The sequence below is a fragment of the Felis catus genome, chromosome B3 (assembly GCF_018350175.1).
Source record: "Felis catus isolate Fca126 chromosome B3, F.catus_Fca126_mat1.0, whole genome shotgun sequence".
Classification (NCBI taxonomy): domain Eukaryota; kingdom Metazoa; phylum Chordata; class Mammalia; order Carnivora; family Felidae; genus Felis; species Felis catus.
The window spans coordinates 115,905,998-115,925,348 of NC_058373.1; the positions used below are offsets into that span (position 1 = coordinate 115,905,998).

The 19,351-nt window shown below is 39.1% G+C and overlaps 1 protein-coding gene across 3 annotated transcripts in view; it reads right to left on the reverse strand.

The window, feature by feature from the left end:
* Positions 1-19,351, reverse strand: part of MED6 (mediator complex subunit 6) — a 57,618-nt gene that overhangs the window by 19,912 nt on the left and 18,355 nt on the right. For 2 of the 3 annotated variants that reach the window (XM_003987790.6, XM_006932957.5), the window contains exons 7-8: positions 15,706-15,733; positions 14,713-15,123 (exon numbers count right to left, since the gene is read on the reverse strand). The exons of the other annotated variant lie outside the window; for it this stretch is intronic. In XM_003987790.6, the coding sequence (XP_003987839.1) occupies positions 14,993-15,123; positions 15,706-15,733 (159 nt within the window). In that variant the 3' untranslated portion in view covers positions 14,713-14,992. Of the gene's footprint in view, positions 1-14,712; positions 15,124-15,705; positions 15,734-19,351 lie in introns of those variants that run through there. 3 annotated transcript variants of the gene reach the window in all.

A 19,351-nucleotide genomic window follows, 5' to 3' on the forward strand; every position in this document is an offset into this window, starting at 1 on the left:
CGCTCTCATGAAACAGAAACCAGACCCCCTTGCACGATCCCTGGACACTAAGGAACCAGACCCCCTTGCACAATCTCCAAGCACTGAGATAATGTCTGTAGCTGGCACCATTGAATCTGCACGGAATCAAGAAATGTTAGGGACCCCTGCACTCCCTTATTGATTAACTGCTCTAAACCCCTTTAATAATCTCTGGGCCAGGCAGAAACCTTGGAGCTGGCCTTTGGACAAGAGTCCACCTTCTCCTGGGGTGGCTGGCCTCCTAACAAAGCTCTAATTCCTTTTCAATCAAAGCTCAGCTACAGGCAGCCAAATCTGGGTTTTGGTTAGCAATGGTTCTTTCAAAAGATTAATAAAATGACTGGAACATTAGCAACACTGGTTAAGAAAAAGAGACAAAAGATAAATGGTAACTATCAAGAACGGAAAAATTGGGACAAAATTACACATCCTGCAGACATTAAGAGATCACAAAATATTACAAATAACTTTCAGCCTAAAATAGACAAATTACTTAGAAAGATAAAATTTACAAAAGCTGATAAAAAATGTGTTCAATCTGCGTATGTAAGAAAATGAATCTGTAACTGAAAGTCTCAATAAAATACAAGTTTCATGGGTAACTCCTACCAAACGCTTCAGGAAGAAATAACAAATTTTTTTTCACAAACTACTCCACAAAACAGGAGACAGTATTTCCCAAAGCATTACACGATGCTCATTTAACCTAGTTACCAAAACGAAAAAGCACTTACAGGAAAGACAATATTACAAGCAAATCTTACACATAAAATTAAATGTAAAAATCCTAAACCAAATCTTAGCAAATTGACTCCAATAACATATATTTTAAAAAGGTATATATAAAAAAAGACAACATCCGTGTGAGCAGAAAAAGTTAGGGGTCCCTGGAAAACAAAGATGAGACATAGCCTTCTTGACAGAAGAAAAGCCATTTTAGGCCCCCAGCCATCTTGTGACAGAATTAAGAACAAACAGCCACTATCAGGCAGGAGATAGCCCAATCATATGAGGGACAATAAATCAATGGTAAAACTCCCAGTGCTGGTTCCAAAGCAAAAAATGACCTGATGCACATGCTTGAATTATCTTTATAGGATCTGAACCCCGTAGAGCATTCAGATACTGAACCAACTAAAGCCAGAAAACTGATGATGCTGACCCTTATTGGCCCTCTTGACCTTGACCTGGACTTTTCAGTCACCTTCAGATGACTTGTGCCCCAATTCTTTACTAAATCCCCTTGTGCAATGAATTACCCTTTCATGAATATGTATGCACCCTTAGCTTAAAACTTTCTGGTTTGTTGTCTGAGGAGATATTGCTTTGGGAAATATCCCGTGTTCTCCACTACTTTTTGCAAGTAAAACTCATCCTTTTCCCATTCTTTGACTTGGTTGTGTCTTTTGGCTCAATATCCATGGATAGGGGGGCCCAGTTTTGGGTAACATTGTGACAAAGTGGGGTTTATTTCTGAAATACAAGACTGGCTAACATTTGGGTGAAAACTCGGTGTAACTTATCACATTACCAGAAGAAAAAAAAAAGAAACCATATGAGTATTTCAATAGACTTAAAACAAAAGCATAAAATGTGTTTGATAAAATTTAAAACTACTAGACTTCCACTTTTTTTTTTTTTTAATTTTTTTTTTAACGTTTATTTATTTTTGAGACAGAGAGAGACAGAGCATGAACAGGGGAGGAGCAGAGAGAGAGGGAGACACAGAATCTGAAACAGGCTCCAGGCTCTGAGCTGTCAGCACAGAGCCCGACGTGGGGCTCGAACTCACGGACCGTGAGATCGTGACCTGAGCCAAAGTCGGATGCTTAACCGACTGAGCCACCCAGGCGCCCCTAGACTTCCACTTTTTATGGTGCAGTAGCTGGCAACAAACGTGCCCTCGCACCATAAGAATTAGATCACTAAAACACATATGCAAAACAACTACCTTTAAACGTTGCCATATGGGCAATATAAAACTATAAACCCTATAATTCACGTGAAATCTCAAGGGATCCCAAATAGCCAAAACCATCTTGAAAGGGAAGAACAGTTTTAGGTCTCACATTTCCTGATTTTGAAATCATGCCCCATAGAGTTAATAAGGTAACAATTAGTGGAAATTAAAGCTTGTTTTTCAGAGAAATGTTTCCCCTAATCAACCACTGTTTCTTTTCAGACCCCACTAACAAACACACTAGTTTCTTTGCAGTAGCCTGGACTCAAGATCAACTGATATGATTCCAGCTTGTGAACAAACAACTTACTACAAAGCTACAGTCATCAAGTATGTGGTGCTGGCATAAATATAAACACTGATCAATGGAATAGAAAACCCAGATCTTCACATAAGCCTTCATATGTATAGTTAAATGATTTTCGACAAGAGCGCCATGACTATTCAATGGGGAAATGACAGTCTTCTCAACAAATGGTGTTGGGAAAACTGTATATCCACATGCCAATGAATGAGGTTGTAGACCCTTACCTAACATCAAATACAAAAATTAACTCAAAATGGATCACAAGACCTAAATGTAAGAATTTAAATTATAAAATACTTAGAAGAAAATGCAGGGAAAAACAATGAAATTGGATTTGGCAAGGATTTCTTCAAAATGACACCAAAATGAAAACTGTGTTCTATAGGTTAATGAGGTTAAAACTGTCACCAGTAAACCCCTACTGGCTGCCTTTCTTCTTCACAGGAATGTTAACCTTATCTTTTAGCAGCAAACAACAGGAAGAGCTCCATAGGCCTAGACCAGTTTGAGACTGACCACTGACCACAGTAGATGGACCATGAAGCGTCTGACAGCTACCTCGACTTCATTATACTGTTAACACCTCCGCCCAAGGAGGAGCACAAACTTCATTAACGTAACACAGGATACAAGCATAGGCATGTCTTCAAAGTAGCCTGTACAACCTATGTCCATCTCTACATGCAGTAACGAAGTTTCCCTTTCTATTCATCCTAATCCTAAATAAAAGAAACCCACTCGCCCCCATGGGAAGTTATTCCCTGTGATTTCCTTGTTTGTTGCAAATAAAAATTCTGTTGTATGACAACTCCAACTGATGTAATCTTTTTTTTTTTAATTTTTTAAATTGTTTAGTTATTTTTGAGAGACAGAGTGTGAACGGGGGAGGGGCAGAGAGAGAGAGAGGGAGATACAGAATCCAAAGCAGGCTCCAGACTGAGCTGTCAGCACAGAGCCTGATGCGTGGCCCGAACCCCTGAACTTCAAGATCGTGACCTGAGCGGAAGTTGGACACTTAACCAACTGAGCCACCCAGGCACCCCACCTGGTGTAATCTTTATCTGTAACTCATCAAGAAGCAAACTCATGTTAGTTTGGTCACAAAATCACAGGCAATAAAACAACAGACAAACCAGACCCCATCAAAATTAAAAACTTTCGCACATTAAAGTACACTACCAACACAATGAAAAGCAACCCACAGGAGAAAATATTTAGACATCATGTATCTGACAAAGGATTAATATCCAGATTAAAGAACTCCTACAACTCAACACCAAAAAAACCCAATTAAAAAATGTGAAAATAACTTGGGAGATATTTCCTAGAAAATATATAAATTTTCCCTATCATTTTATGAGATTTTTAATAAAATATTTCAATGAAAAAAAAATACACAAATGGTACTCGAAAATGTGCTTACCATCATTGACTGTTAGAAGTCATACTGCAATTGTTAATAATATATATTTGGTTTTCATCCCTTTCCTGGCACAGAGCTCCTAAAAACCTTGGGATTTCCTAAGTGGGGTGAGCCACAAAGGTGCCTTTTGAGACGTTAATGAGGTGACTTCTGAAATACCCCAGGTCATCTAAGGATGGGGGCTGGTCACCAGAAGAATCAACCACACTTTCAGTCCCAGCCCCACCCCACACTACCCCTAGTGGAAACGGATGGAGATTAAGTTCAATCACTAAAGGCCAATGATTTAATCAATCATCTCTAGGTAATGAGGCCTCCATAAAAACCCAAAAGGACAAGGTTCACGGAGCTTCCAGGTTGGTGAACATTTGTAAAGAGTAGCACACCCAGGGAGGTCACGGAACCTCTGTACCCCTTTCCATATACCTTGCCCTACACATCTCCTCCAACTGGCTGTTCCTTGAATTATATATAATCTTTCATAAGTAAGTTGGTAACCTAGTAAGTAAATTGTTTCTCTGAGTTCTGTGAGCCACTCTAGCAAATTAATTGAACTGGAAAAGGAGGTCATGGGCATTTCTTAGAGCCAGTCAGAAGCCCAGGCAAGAACCCAGACTTGTGATTAGCTCTGAGTGGGGTACAGTCGTGTAGACTGAGTTCTTAACCTATGGGATCTGACGCTATTTCCAGGTAGATGGTATCAGAATGGGGTTGAATTGGAGGACACCCAGCTGGTGTCTCAGAGAACTGCTTGGTGGTGTGGAAAAAATACACACAATGAAACTGATGTCAAATTTGTATGAGGTCAATGCAAACCAAACCCACAATGAGCTACCACTTCACATCCATTAGGATGGCTAATTTCAAAAAAAACCCAATAACCAACAAGAGTTGGTTGGAACCCTTGTACATGGTTGGTTGGAATATAGAATGATGTAGTTGCCATGTAAAACAGTACAGCAGTTCCTCAAAATAACACAATTACCATTTTTTTTTAAGTGTCAGGTTTTTTTTAAATGTTTATTTTTTAGAGAGAGAGCATGGGTAGGGGAGGGGCACAGAGAGAAGGAGAGAAAGAATCCTAAGCAGGCTTGGCACTATCAGCACAGAGCCCAAAATGGGGCTCAAACTCATGTACCATGAGATCACGACCTGGGCTGAAATCAAGAGTCAGACGCTTAACCAACTGAAGCACCCAGGCTCCCCCACAATTACCATTTCTGGGTACATACACAAAAGAATTGAAAGCAGGGACTCGGGGTGCCTGGGTGGCTCAGTTGGTTAAGCGTCTGACTCTTGATTATGGCTCAGGTCATGATCTCACGGTTGGTGAGTTCGAACCCGACATCAGGCTCTGTGCTGACAGGGTGGAGACTACTTGGGTTTCTCTCTCTCTCCCGTTCTCTCTGCCCCTCCCCTGCTTGTGTGCATGCTCTCTCTCAAAATAAACATTAAAAAAAAAATTCTGACACTTTCTCAAACATAAATGAACCTTGAAGACCTTATGCTAAGTAAAATAAACCAGATCCAAATAACACAAATATTGTAGAATTCCATTTATATGAGATACCTAGAGTAGTGAAATTCATAGTGACATCAAGTAGAAGGGTGGTTGCCAGGGTCTGGGGGAAGGGAGAAGGGGGAAGGGGGAAGGGGGAAGGGAGAAGGGGGAAGGGGGAAGGGGGAAGGGGGAAGGGGACTTATTGTTTAATGAATATGGAGTTTCAGTTTGGGATGATGAAAAAGTTCTGGAGATGGATGGTGATGGTTGCACAATGATGTGAATGTACTTAATGGCACTCAACTATATACTAAAAAATGGTTAAAATGGCAAATTTTATGTTATTTATATTTTAGCATAAGTTTTTAAGGTTTAAATTGAAAAGAAATAAAACTCTTTATTCCCATATGACATCATGGATATAAAAAATCCTAAGCAATGTACCCCAAAAAACACCAAAATAATAACTGAATTAAAAAAAAATTTTTTTTTAATGTTTATTTATTTTTGAGGGAGAGACAGAGTGTGAGTGGGGGAGGAGCAGAGAGAGAGGGAGACACAGAATCCGAAGCAGGCTCCAGGCTCTGAGCTGTCAGCACAGAGCCCGACGTGGGGCTTGAACTCATGAACCGTGAGATCATGACCTGAGCTGAAGTCGGACGCTTACTGACTGAGCCACCCAGGTGCCCCAATAACTGAATTTAAGTAAAGTAACAGGATACAAGGTCAAATACACACAAAAAACTAAATGTCTATATACTGAAATGAACAAATGTAAATTAAAATTTTAAAACATCTTTTACAATAGAATCACCAACCATGTTATGTCGAGGAATAAATTTCATAAAACATGTTAAGACCTGTACTCTCAAAACTCTGCTGAGAGAAATTAAAGAAAACCTAAATAAATGGAGAAATATAGCATATTTGTGGTTCTGAAGATGTGACATTGCTAAAAAGTTCTTTCCAAATTGATCTATCAGTCAATCCTAACCAAATGGACCACACTCCTGAATATAAAATGAAGAATAGAGCTTCTAGATAGAGGAGCAAATCTCCATAAACTCAATGAAGAGAAAAATCTCAAACAAGGCATAAAAAAGTATTAACAATAAAGGAAAAGATTGATAAACTGAGCTATATTAAAATTAAGAACTTCTGTTCATTTTTAGACTACCATCAATAGAGCTAAAAGGCAAGCCAGAATGGAGAAGATACACTTAAACACATGCAAGGACAAAAAACTCCTATCCAAAACATACCAAGAACCTATTACAACCCTTTAAGACAAAGATAAAAACAAAAACAGAAAAACATGCAAAAGAAGCACTTCGCAAAAATAGATATCCAAATCGCCAAATAATCATGAAAGGACGCTTGACATCATCAATCGCCAGGAAATACACATTTCAGCCTCAACAAGCTATCACTGTATGCGCAACAGAATGACTCAATTCTTCTTTAATTGACAGTATTAAGGGTCAACACAGGTTTGGAACCACAGGAACTCTCATAAACTGCTGATGAGAGTAGAAACTCATACAGCTACCTTGGAAAATATGTTAGCATCATCAGTAGAAGTAGTAGAAATGCATACTTATGACCCAGCAGTCTGAGTAAAGAACATGAGCACATGCACACTGTTAGGTTCCTAGGGTTGCGAAAATAAAGTACCACAAACTCGTGGCTTAAAGCAACAGAAATTTATTGTCTCAAAGTTCTGAAGGTGAGAAGTCCAAGATCAAGGTGTTAGCAGGGCCACACTCCGCTTGAAACTTATAGGGGAATTTTTCCTGGCTTCTTCGTAGCTTCTGGTAATGTGCTGGCAATCTCTGGCATCCCTAGGTGTGTAGATGAAGCACTCCAGTCCATCTTCACACGGTGTTCTCCCTTTGTCTCTTCACACGGCCTTCTTTTTTACAAGGACACCAATCATACTGGATTAGGGACCCAGCCTAATTAAGATTAGCATGATCTTATCTTGACTAAATTACATATGCAATGACCCTATTTCCAAATAAGGTCACATTCTGGGGGACAGACGCACAATTCAGCCTATAATTATAAAAGCAAGTACAAGAATATTTCATAAAAGCATTTTTTTCATAATAGCCCCAAACCATAACAATCCAAATGTCTACCACCATTAGAATACATTTTAAAAGCTGTAATATATTTATGTAAGGGAATGTTACACAGAAATGAAAATAAAAGAACTACAATAACGTGAAACAATTTGTTTGACTTTCACAAACATAACATTAAACAAAAGAAGTCATACATGAAACACAATGCATTTTTATTAAAAGTAAAAAACAGGGGCACCTGGGTGGCTCAGTCAGTTAAGCATCCAACTCTTGATTTAGGCTCAGGTCATTTCTCATGGTTCACAAGTTCAAGCCCCATATCGGGCTCTGCCCTGTCAAAATCCCTGCTTGGGATTCTCTGTCTCCCTCTCTCTCTCTGCCCCTCCCTCACTCACACACACTCTCTCTCTCTCAAAAATAAACTTTAAAATAAACAAACAGGCAATCAAAACTATACACTTATTCAGGGATGCATGGTTACATGGTATAAATGTAATGACAAGTGATTAACCATAAAACTAAGATAAGCGTGATCTCTGATCAGAAGGACAAGCGTTGTAATTAGGAGAGGACAAAACAGAGCTTCTGGGACATTGGCAATGTTCAATTTCTTTACTTGCATATGGTGAATTATACAGATACAATGAGCTGTACTCTATTATGCACCTTTCTGTAAGTGATATTTTATAATAATGTAGTTAAAAGGAGCTTTGCTGAAAAAAATTGGAAAAACACTTGAAGCAAATATGACAGAGTCAATAACTTTATGTCAAAAGTTCACGCTTAAATAAATGCAAAATAAACAAAGTGCAAAATTTTATAAACTAAGTTGCCTTTTGTATAAGAAGGGAAATAAGGAGTAACCTAACAAACACTACCTTTCCCATGTGATCAAAGTTAACATCACCAGAAACGAGGCAAATTGACGGCATGTACCTTCATAAGCACCTTTTTGTGGTATTCCTGACAAAGCGTGTGAGGTGAATTTAATCATGAAAACAGACCAAACAAAACCAAACTGAAAGACATTCAATAGATAACTAGACTAAACCCTTTAAATACCAGGTCATGAAAAACAAGGAAGATTAAAGAACTATTCCAGATTAAAGTGGACCAAACAGACAGGACAACTAAATCCAATGGATAATTCAAGATAGTCTTTTGCTATGAATTTATTATTTTGCTGTAAATTCTCAGCACCACTGACAAGATGGAATAAATCTACAGATTAGGCAGTAGTATTGTGACAGTTTAATTTTGATAACTGTACTGTGGCTATATAAGAGAAAGCCCTTGATTTTAGGATATGTGCACTAAAGTACTTAGGGCTTTTGGGCCTTATGACTGCAACTGACTCTCAATCCAAAAGTAAAAGGTGTAATTATGTGTATTTTATACACACACACACACACACACACACACACACACACACGGAGACAGAGCACATGCAAGCAACTGACAGTAAGAGAAGAAAGAGATTAAAGAATAAAGCAAGTATGGAAAAATGTTAACACATGGGGATTTGGGGCAAAAGGTACATATGTAGGAATTGTTTCTACTATTCCCACAACTTTTAAGTTTGAAATTATGTCAAAATAAAAAGCTAAAAGGGGGTGCCTGGGTGGCTCAGTTGGCTAAGAATCTGACTCTTGATTCAGCTTAGGTCATGATCTCATGGTTTCTGGGTTTGAGCCCTGCATCAGATACCAGGATGGTGCAGAGCCTGCTTGGGATTCTCTCCCTCGCTCTCTGCCCCTCCCCCACTCCCACATGCAAGTCCTTCTTTCTAAAAAAGAAACAAACGTTTAAAAAAAAAAAACTACAAGAAAAATCTTACCATACAGAAAATCAGACATTTCACAAACACAAAAATCAAAGAAGAGAAATTATTCAACCACTCGAAACATTTTTTTGCTACTTAATTAGCACTAAACCAAAAATTACAATAGACCATGGTAGCCAGATTCTGGAGAAGTTGGTATTTTCATACTTTGCTGTTTGAGTGATAACTGGTTCCAAACCTTTTGAGAAAAACAACTTGACGATATGAACCTCAGAGTTAAAAAAAATAAAAAATAAAAAAGTACAGATTCCAGTGATTCTACTGGTGGGACTGTATCCTAAGGGGGAAAAAAAAGCCTAAATAATGAAAAGTCATCATACACAAAGGTAATCATTACAACCTTAAGTGAAACATAGGGAAAATGTAAAGAAAACCAATATAACCACTCATGGGAATTATTCAGTCATTAAATTAGTCTACAGAAACAAAGCAAACATGGAACAGTATTTACAGAAGATACAGTGATATGATCAAGTCAAACTGCATGAACAGAATAATTACAAACTACAGTATTAAAAATAACTATGCACAGGTGAACAGTGGGGAGTGGCCAGGGTGGCGGAACAGCATGGAAGTTTTTTTTCTCTTGCATCCCTCATCCCTGAAATACAGCCAGATCAACACTAAAACATTCTGCACACCTAGAAAACTGATTTGAGGATTAACACAACAATCTGCACAATCTGAACAAGAGAACTTAGTAGGTACCTGACATGGAGAGGTGAACTGGGGAGAAAGCCGCGGAGGGCAGGGAGCTGTTTTTGTTTGCGGAGAGAGGACAAAGACGGGGGGGGGGGGGGGGTACGGAAAGCATCCTGCATCCCCACTGCCCAAAAGCAGCTGGAGAGAAAAGAAAAAGTACACAAGGGACTGAACAAAAAAGGGGGAAAGGAGAAAGGAGAGGGTTTAAATTCCATTAAGACTCTAAAAACAGGGGGAGCGCAGAGTCTGAAACTCCACAGCTCAATACCTGGGGGTGCTCTGGTGGGAAGGGCGAATCCCCAGGAGCAGAGAGTGAGGTCCTCAAGGTCTTGGGTCACATGGGGAGAGGTGGTTCCCCTACTGGGAGGACACTTGGTAGAGGCTGTGAGGGCTCCCCACAGGCAAAAGTCCCAGTGGACCTGGGAAAACAACCCCATTCACTGGTGCTGGAATAAGGACGCTAAGGGGGAAGCCTGGTGCCAGATGTGTGGGGTGATTTTCCATAATCCCTGAAACGCTGCTGCTATACAATCACATGAACTTTTTCTGGGGCAGGTTGGCACCCAGCCAGTCTCTGGCCATTGGCAGCAGCACGGTGTCCTGACGTTCCAGGGGGCAGCTGACACCTGGCCATTGCTCAGTGAGAACCTTCCCCATATGTCTGAGTGGGTCAAAGCCGCAGTCCCTCAGAAGTGAGGGGTTGGGAAACACAGCCACATCTGAGATAAAACTCAGGAGGGAGGTGCCGCCTGGCAACCTGACGGCTTGGTCACAGACAGTATAAAAGCGGAGAGTGGATGGAATCCAGAGACAAAGGAGGGGTGAGCGATTGCTGACTGGGAAGAGCAAAGAGTTCTGATACTAGAGACTAGGTAGCTAGGTCATGCCATTTTCACCCCTCCTGTGCATGCACATGCACACCTACAGGCGCCACAATAATCCACCCCAGTAAGCTAAGCAGCGCCATCTAGTGGAGAAAGGAGCTGTTACACTAAGCCCCATCCAACTGGGACAACCTCACTCTTCAGGAACACAAGTCTTTCCGTCTGCTTAGTTTACAGACTATAAAGCGCTTCATGGTTTGACTTCTAGGGGAAACCGATGTAATTTCAATGATACTTCAGTCTGTTTGCTGGTCCATCTATTCAATAATTTTTTCTTTTCTTTTCTTATTCTTGAATAAGAAAAAAAATTGAATAAAAGAGAAAAAATTTATGTTTTCCATTTCTACACTTTACTTTTGGGTAAAATTTTCAAATTCTATTTTTTTACTTCCATCATTTCATTTTATTCTATTTCATTGTATTCATTTGTTCAAATTTTCAAACGTTTTCCTTTTTTTTTCTTGCTTTCCCTTTTTTCTCTATCGAGCTCCTTTAAACAACCAAACCAGAAGACACCTAGGATCTAGCATCCGTTATTTGATTTTTTTGTGTTGTCTTTAATTTTAATTTTTTTTACCTTATGGATTCCTTTTCTTCCTTCTAAATGACAAAACAAAGGAATTCACCCCAAAAGAAAGAACAGGAAGAAATCACAGCCAGGCACTTAATAAGCACAGATACAAACAAGATACCTGAACCAGACTTTAGAATCACGATAATAAGAATACTAGCTGGGGTTGAAAACAGATTAGAATCCCTTTCTGTGGAGATAAAAGCTAGATGAAATTAAATAAAAAATGCTATAAATGAGCTGCAATCTTGAATGGATGCCATGGTGGCAAGGATGGGTAAGGCAGAGCAGCGAATCAGCGTTAGAGAGAACAAACTTATAGAGAACAATGAAGCAGAAAAAAAGAGGAAGACTAAGGCAAAAGAGCACGATTTAAGAATTAGAGAAATTAGTGACTCATTAAAAAGGAACAACATCAGAATCATAGGGGTCCCAGAAAGTGAAGAGAGAGAAAAAGGGGTAAAAGAGTTATGTGAGCAAATCATAACAGAAAACTTTCCTAACCTGGGGAAAGACACAGACACCAAAATACAGGAAGCACAGAGGACTCCCCATTAGATTCAGAAAAACCCAAACATGAACAAGGCATATCACAGTCAAATTCACAAAATACTCAGGCAAGGAATGAATCATGAAAGCAGTAAGGGGAAAAAAAAGTCCTTAACCTACAAGGGAAGACAGATCAGGTTTCCAGCAGACCTATCCACAGAAACTTGGCGGGCCAGAAAGGAGTGGCAGGATGTATTCAATGTGCTGAATCAGAAAAATATGCAGCCAAGAATTCTTTATCCAGCAAGGCTGCCATTCAAAATAGAAGGAGAGATCAAAAGTTTCCCAGACAAACAAAAATTAAAGGAGTTTGTGACCACTAAACCAGCCCTGCAAGAAATTTTAAGGGGGAGTCTCTGAATGGAGAAAAGACAGAAAAAAAAAAAACCAAAAAACCAAAAAACAAACAAACATACAAACAAACAACAACCACCAACAAAAAACCAAGACTAGAAAGGACCAGAGAACACCACCAGAAACTCCCAACTCTACAGGCAACATAATGGCAATAAATTCCTATCTTTCAGTACTCACTCTAAACGTCAATGGACTAAATGCTCCAATCAAAAGACATAGGGTAACATAATGGATAAGAAAACAAGATCCATCTATATGCTCTTTACAAAAGACCGACATTAGACCTAAAGACACCTTCAGATTGAAAGGGGATGGAGAACCATCTATCACGCTAATGGTCACCAAAAGAAAGCTGGAGTAGCCATACTTATATCAGACAACCTAGACTTTATTTATTTATTTATTTTTATTTTTTTTTAAACGTTTATTTATTTTTGAGACAGAGAGAGACAGAGCATGAATGGGGGAGGAGCAGAGAGAGAGGGAGACACAGAATTGGAAGCAGGCTCCAGGCTCTGAGCCATCAGCCCAGAGCCCGATGCGGGGCTCGAATTCATGGACCGTGAGATCGACCTGAGCTGAAGTCGGACGCTTAACCGATCGAGCCACCCAGGTGCCCCAAGACTTTAAAATAAAGAACAAATATTGTTAAAATGTCAATACTACTCAAAGCAATCTACATATTCAATGCAATCCCTATCAAGATAACACCAGCATTCTTCACAGAGCTAGAACAAACAATCCTAAAATTTGTATGGAACCAGAAAAGACCTCGAATAGCCAAAGCAATCTTGAAAAAACAAAACCAAAGCAGGAGGCATCACAATCCCAGACTTCAAGCTGTATTACAAAGCTGTAATCATCAAGACAGTATGGTACTGGCACAAAAACAGACACTTAAATCAATGGAACAGAATAGAAAACCCAGAAATGGACCCACAAACATACGGCCAACTAATCTTTGACAAAGCAGGAAAGAATATTCAGTGGAATAAAGACAGTCTCTTCAGCAGGTGGTGCTGGGAAAACTGGACAGTGACATGCAGAAGAATGAACCTGGACCACTTTTGTATACCATACACAAAAATAAACTCAAAATGGATGAAAGACCTAAATGTAAGACAGGAGACCATCAAAATCCTTGAGAAGAAAGCAGGCAAAAACCTCTTTGATCTTGGCCACAGCAACTTCTTACTCAACACATCTCCAGAGGCGAGGGAAACAAAAGCAAAAATGAACTGTTGGGACCTCATCAAAATAAGAAGCTTCTGCACAGCGAAGGAAACAATCAGCAAAACTAAAAGGCAACTGACGAAGTGGGAAAAGATATTTGCAAACAACGTATCAGATAAAGTTAGAACCTTAAACGGTTAGATAAAAGTTGAGAACTTTTCAAACTCAACACCCCCCAAAAAATAATCCAGTGAAGAAATGGGCAAAAGACATGAATACACTTTTCCAAAGAAGACATCCAGATGGCCAACTGACACATGAGAAAATGCTCAACATCACTCATCATCAGGGAAATACAAATCAAAATCACAATGAGATACCACCTCACACCTGTCAGAATGGCTAACATTAACAACTCAGGCAACAACAGATGTTAGGGAGGATGCGGAGAAAGAGGATCTCTTTTGCACTGCTGGTGGGAATGCTAACTGGTACAGCCACTCTGGAAAACAGTATGGAGGTTCCTCAAAATATTAAAAATAGAACTACCCTATGACCCAGCAATTGCACTACTAGGTATTTACCCAAGGATACAGGTGTGTTGTTTTGAAGGGACACATGCACCCCAATGTTTATAGCAGCATTACCAACAACAGCCAAAGTATGGAAAGAGCCCAAATGTCCATCAATGGATGAATGGATAAAGATACACACACACACACACACACACACACACACACACACACACACACACGGGAGTATTACTTGGCAAAAAGAATGAAACCTTGCCATTTGCAACTATGTGGATGGAACTAGAGGATATTATGCTAAGTGAAATTAGTCAAGAGAAAGACAAATATCATATTCACTCATATGAGGACTTTAAGATACAAAACAGATGAACCTGAGGGAAGGGAAGCAAAAATAATACAGTAACAGGGAGACTCTCAAATACAGAGAACAAACAGAGGGTTGTTGAAGGGGTTGTGGGGGGGATGGGCTAAATGGGTAAGGGGCTTAAGGAATCTACTACTGAAATCATTGTTGCACCATGTGCTAACTTGGATGTAAATTATAAAAAAATGAATAAATTACAGAAAAAATAAAAAATGAAAATAACTATGCACAAAGAAACTTCACTGTTATCGTATTTATAGGGGGAGGTTTTTACCTTTTATCTTTCAAATTGCAACTTATTATTTTAATACTGAGAAATGCACAACTAATATAAGAAAATAAGCTTAGTTACTCCTTTCACATTAATCCTTCGTGTTTACAAAGTGCATGTGGAAATATTTCAGCGAGAGAAATAAGGGAAAAAAGTCATGATAAAGTGATTTATACAAATACTTTTATTTTGTTTTTAGATGTATATATAGCAGTATACATTTGAGTAAGGACGCTGCTCAAGTCTAGTAGGGGAAAGGTTACAAAAGATACATAAAAAATATTTATCAAAAGCATGAGGATCCTTACATCCTTCTTAAAGAACAAGCACATTCTGTACAAATGGAAGAGTCGTGACAAAGAATTTTAAAGTTCAAGAGCCTGTCACGGTAATGAGGTATCAATAATGGACAAGAGGAGTCTTGCAAGCTTCTCTCTGACCAGTACTCACTGAAGCCTCATTCGTTTTTCCGGGGGGCCTTTAGTGCTCACTATCTGTTGGACGTTCTTCGTGGTCTCCTTTTCCTCAGATTTTACAGTTTCTGGTATAGGTTCTGCCTCTTTCTTTGTCTGATCCACTAGACATCAAAAGCAGACATTTTTTGGAGGGAGAGGAAGGTGGAGGGATGAGATCAATTTAGACAAAGGTCATGTGAATGGTTCAGGCTCAAGTTCATTTAGAACTGCTGCTTATCTCAAATGCTAAATTTAGCAGTTTCATCAGGCAGACGTAGAACCCATTTACAAACCTAAAAACCTGATAACCCAAGCAAATCTGTGATAGTAGACAAAAACACAGGACATTATGCATAAACAAGATATATAGTCTATCCCAGGCTGAACACATAGTTCAATATCTGTTTTCAATGATGAAACAGAACAGCTTTTTTTCACACTGAGATATGAACTAAAAACAACTTCAAATCACCTCATCTTCTCCACACATCCTCAATACTTACTATTTCCACTCCAATTCATCTTTCAAATACTAATATGACTACCACAAATCACCATCTTTTGGCAATTCAGCAGATCTCAAAAATTAGAAGTAATGAATTACCATGAGAGTCTAGAAGGACAAAAGGACCACAGCTCATCTTACATGCTATAGTTGTTAACTGAGTTTTATTTCAAGTTTAATAAGAACATCAGGAACATACCTGGGACAGGCTTTTCTCCAGACTTTTGCTATAATTTAAAAAGGGGGGGAGGGGAGAAAACAGGGCAGGTTAGCAAAATTTTCTTCTTCTTGACGTCGTAATTCTTATTAAAATTATACCTTCATTCAAATTATATTAAAATTGACTCCATAAAGAAAAACTACTATTCATGTACCATAAAAAGTAAATTTAGCACTTTCTACTTATTCTCATGTTCCAGAAAAGACAGAACTAGAACAAAAGAGTCAAACATAAATAAGTTTCCCTTGAACAGTTATCTATAAAGCCCTCTACCTCTGTACCCAGGCTATAATGCTTTCAAAAAGTAGCTAAGTAGAGAGGCCTCTGGGTGGCTCAGTCGGTTAAGCGTCTGACGCCTGGTTTTGGCCCAGGTCATGATCTCACAGTTCATGAGTTCAAGCCTCACATTGGGCTCCATGCCGACAGTGCGAAGCCTGCCTGGGATTTCTTCTCTCCCTCTCAAAAATAAGTAAATAAACTTAAAAAAAAAAAAATTAAGAAAAAAAGTAGCTAAGTAGAATCCAATGGGAGAGAATAATGGAGACTTTCAAGACTCCAGAGGCTTATTTGTTTAGGGGATATGAGCTCAAAGAAAGCAAATGAAATATGGATCAACCCTCCAACTTTTAAAGTTGGCAGGTACAGGAAGCAAAGAGGAAAAAGGTATTTTCCTATGAACGTAAAGGCTTCTGATTAGAGTACTATTAAAAACCAAACTATAGGAAAGAAAGGATGGGGCATCATGAGTCAGGAACAAAGTGAGATCCTCCATTGTGCACAGCAGTTCTTTTATCTGATTATGCTGTCGTCTCCCTTTTCCTATTTCCCAAGTTAAATGCTTTAAAACTTTTCTCCTCCTTCCTCCTCAAGGCTCACAACCTACCCTTCACCTGAAGCCAATGGCTCTGTAGTCTATGTTTTTAATCTTTTTTTTAACATTTATTTATTTTTGAGAAGAGAGAGACAGAGCATGAGCGGGGGAGGAGAGAAAAAGAGGGAGACACAGAATCTGAAACAGGCTCCAGGCTCTGAGCTGTCAGCACAGAGCCCGACATGGGGCTCAAATTCACGGACCGCAAGATCATGACTTGAGCCGAAGTCGGACACTTAACCGACTAAGCCACCCAGGTGCCCCTGTAGTCTACATTTTAAAAAACAGATGTCAACAACCCAAGTTCCCTCCCATCTAACTACTTTCAAACTTATACCCTTACCTATACACACACGTTGCTTTATAAACTTCTCTGTCATCTCCAAAGAAAATGTTCTCTTCGTTTTTAAAGTTAACGTCTCCAGGCATTTTCTGAATTTCTATGCCCTCCCTAAGCTTTCTTATCTATTCCTAGGACTAATGATGACCAAATTTCCTGATATCATATGTTCCAGATTCATGCTGCCAATTGCCTACTAGCCCATCCCAACTGCAAGTTCTGGGAACATTACACTTAATAAGACCAAAACGGAGCTCCATACTATTATCCATTGTGCAGAAAAGATTAACATAGAAGGCTTGAGGCTTCTATGTTTGAAAGGCAAGGGTGGCCTTTGTTGATGACTAGGAATTTGAATTTTGGAAAGTTCTCACCATTCTGATAGTGGTGGCTCATTGTGCCTAGACTGTACAATGTTGTTCATGCTGAACATTTGCTTTTCTTCCAGGCATGTGAATTTTGGTATGAGCTAGAGAGCACCTATAGGATGATCCCCCCCCCCCCCAAAAAAAAGACTGGAACCAAGTCTCTAATGGACCTCTTTGGGCAGAAATACCACACACGTTGCCTCATTTTCATTGTTGAAAGAACACATTTTGTGTAACTCCTAATGAGAAGGAGAGGATATAAGGAAGCCTGCACATGGGCTCCTCCAGACGCTACTTGTCTTTTTCATCTGGCTGTATATCCTTACTATGTCACTGTAATAAATCTTATGAGTCCTTCAAGCAAATCTCCAAACATAAGGGCGTTATGGAAACCCTCAACACACCCACATTATCACATATCTTATGAACACATTAGGAATTAAACATGTCTAAAGTAATCTGAGGGAACAAATAGTTTTTCTTACTTTAAAACAAGAGAGGAAATATATGGCACAACATTGAGGAAATGAGAAATTGAGAGGGGTTTTCTTATACTCCTAGCACTGAACCATTTAAACTATAGTGGACACTGGACTAGATCTGGACACTGGAATAACATCCAATGCACTTTCTCTCAGCTTTTCTAGTGAATACTGTCAAACAAACTAGTAGGATGTGGTTTCAGATAGGAAAATAGAATGGGGGCACCTTTCTGACAAAATCTGATCAAGTAACCTTGTGATAAATCTAGTTGAAGTAATATACTATGGTGTTCTAGCATCTTCTGAAAACAGCATTGAAAAGACATTCATCATAAAAGGCCCTGAACTCCTATCACATCAGTATCAGTGTAACTCTCAGTAGTAACACAAATTAAAATATGGAAAAAGGAGTTCCAGCAAAGTAGGCAGGACTTTTCTAATATCCTCCTGAGTGCTTTCATAGGGGCAACCCAGCAGCTCAACTGTCAAATAATGGATAAGTAGGAGTAAGTTCTGAACTACAAATAGTTCTGGGAGACACAATGGGTAAATAGGGAGCTCGTAGGAAACTTCAAGTAAACCAAGTATCTATTTTCTTCTCTCGATGTAAGGAGAAATGTTTTGGGTAGAAGGAGCAAAGGGAGTAACAATTCTAGAAAAAGCCATCTTTCTCCTAGTTCTGTTACAAAGAGTTGGACATACTCTCTCTTTGGGAGTTGGCTTTGGCCCTTGGATGGTTAAATGAAAGGTGGGGTTCTAAAAATTTTTTTTTAATATTTATTTTTGAGAGAGAGAGAGAGAGAGAGAGAGAGAGAGAGAGAGAGAGAATGCAAATGGGGGAGGAGCAGAGAGAAAGGGAGACACAGAATCTGAACCAAGCTCCAAGTTCTGAGCTGTCAGCACAGAACCCAATGTAGGGCTCGAACTCATGAACCATGAGAACATGACCTGAGCCAAAGTCGGACACTTAACCGACTGAACCCCAGGAAAGGTGGGGTTCTAGAAAATGACAGCTGAAGTATGATTGTAGCTAAACCTTTAAAAGAAAAATGTAAAAAACTCACTGAAATGATATGAAGTCTACAACCTGCTTCAAAATAATTGGGAGGAAATAGAGAAAGAAGACATAAAACAAGCCTGGCTATGTTTGATAACTGTTAAAGCCAGATAACGGGTACATGGGGATTTTGTTTGTAATTATTCTCTTTACTTTTATATATTATCTTAAATTTCTATAACTTTCTATAAAGCAAAGGTTTTTTTTGTTTGTTTGTTTTAAGATTCAAAAGTCTTTGAGTTTTCTGTATTGTCCAGCCTAGCTCATCAGGATAGGACAGCACATGGGACTTAACAGGACACCCAGCCAGAAAAAAAAAAAAAAAAAAAAAAAAGAGGTCATTCAGCTGGAATACCTCAGAACCCAAACACAGCAGTAAGCTACTGAATATTCTGGTGGTTGGTCAATGAAAATAGAATGCTTAACAACTAAAATTTAAACCCCTAATATTTAAACCACAAATCTGTTTCTTTTCCTATATTCTGAATTTTGGTTAACAATCAAAAC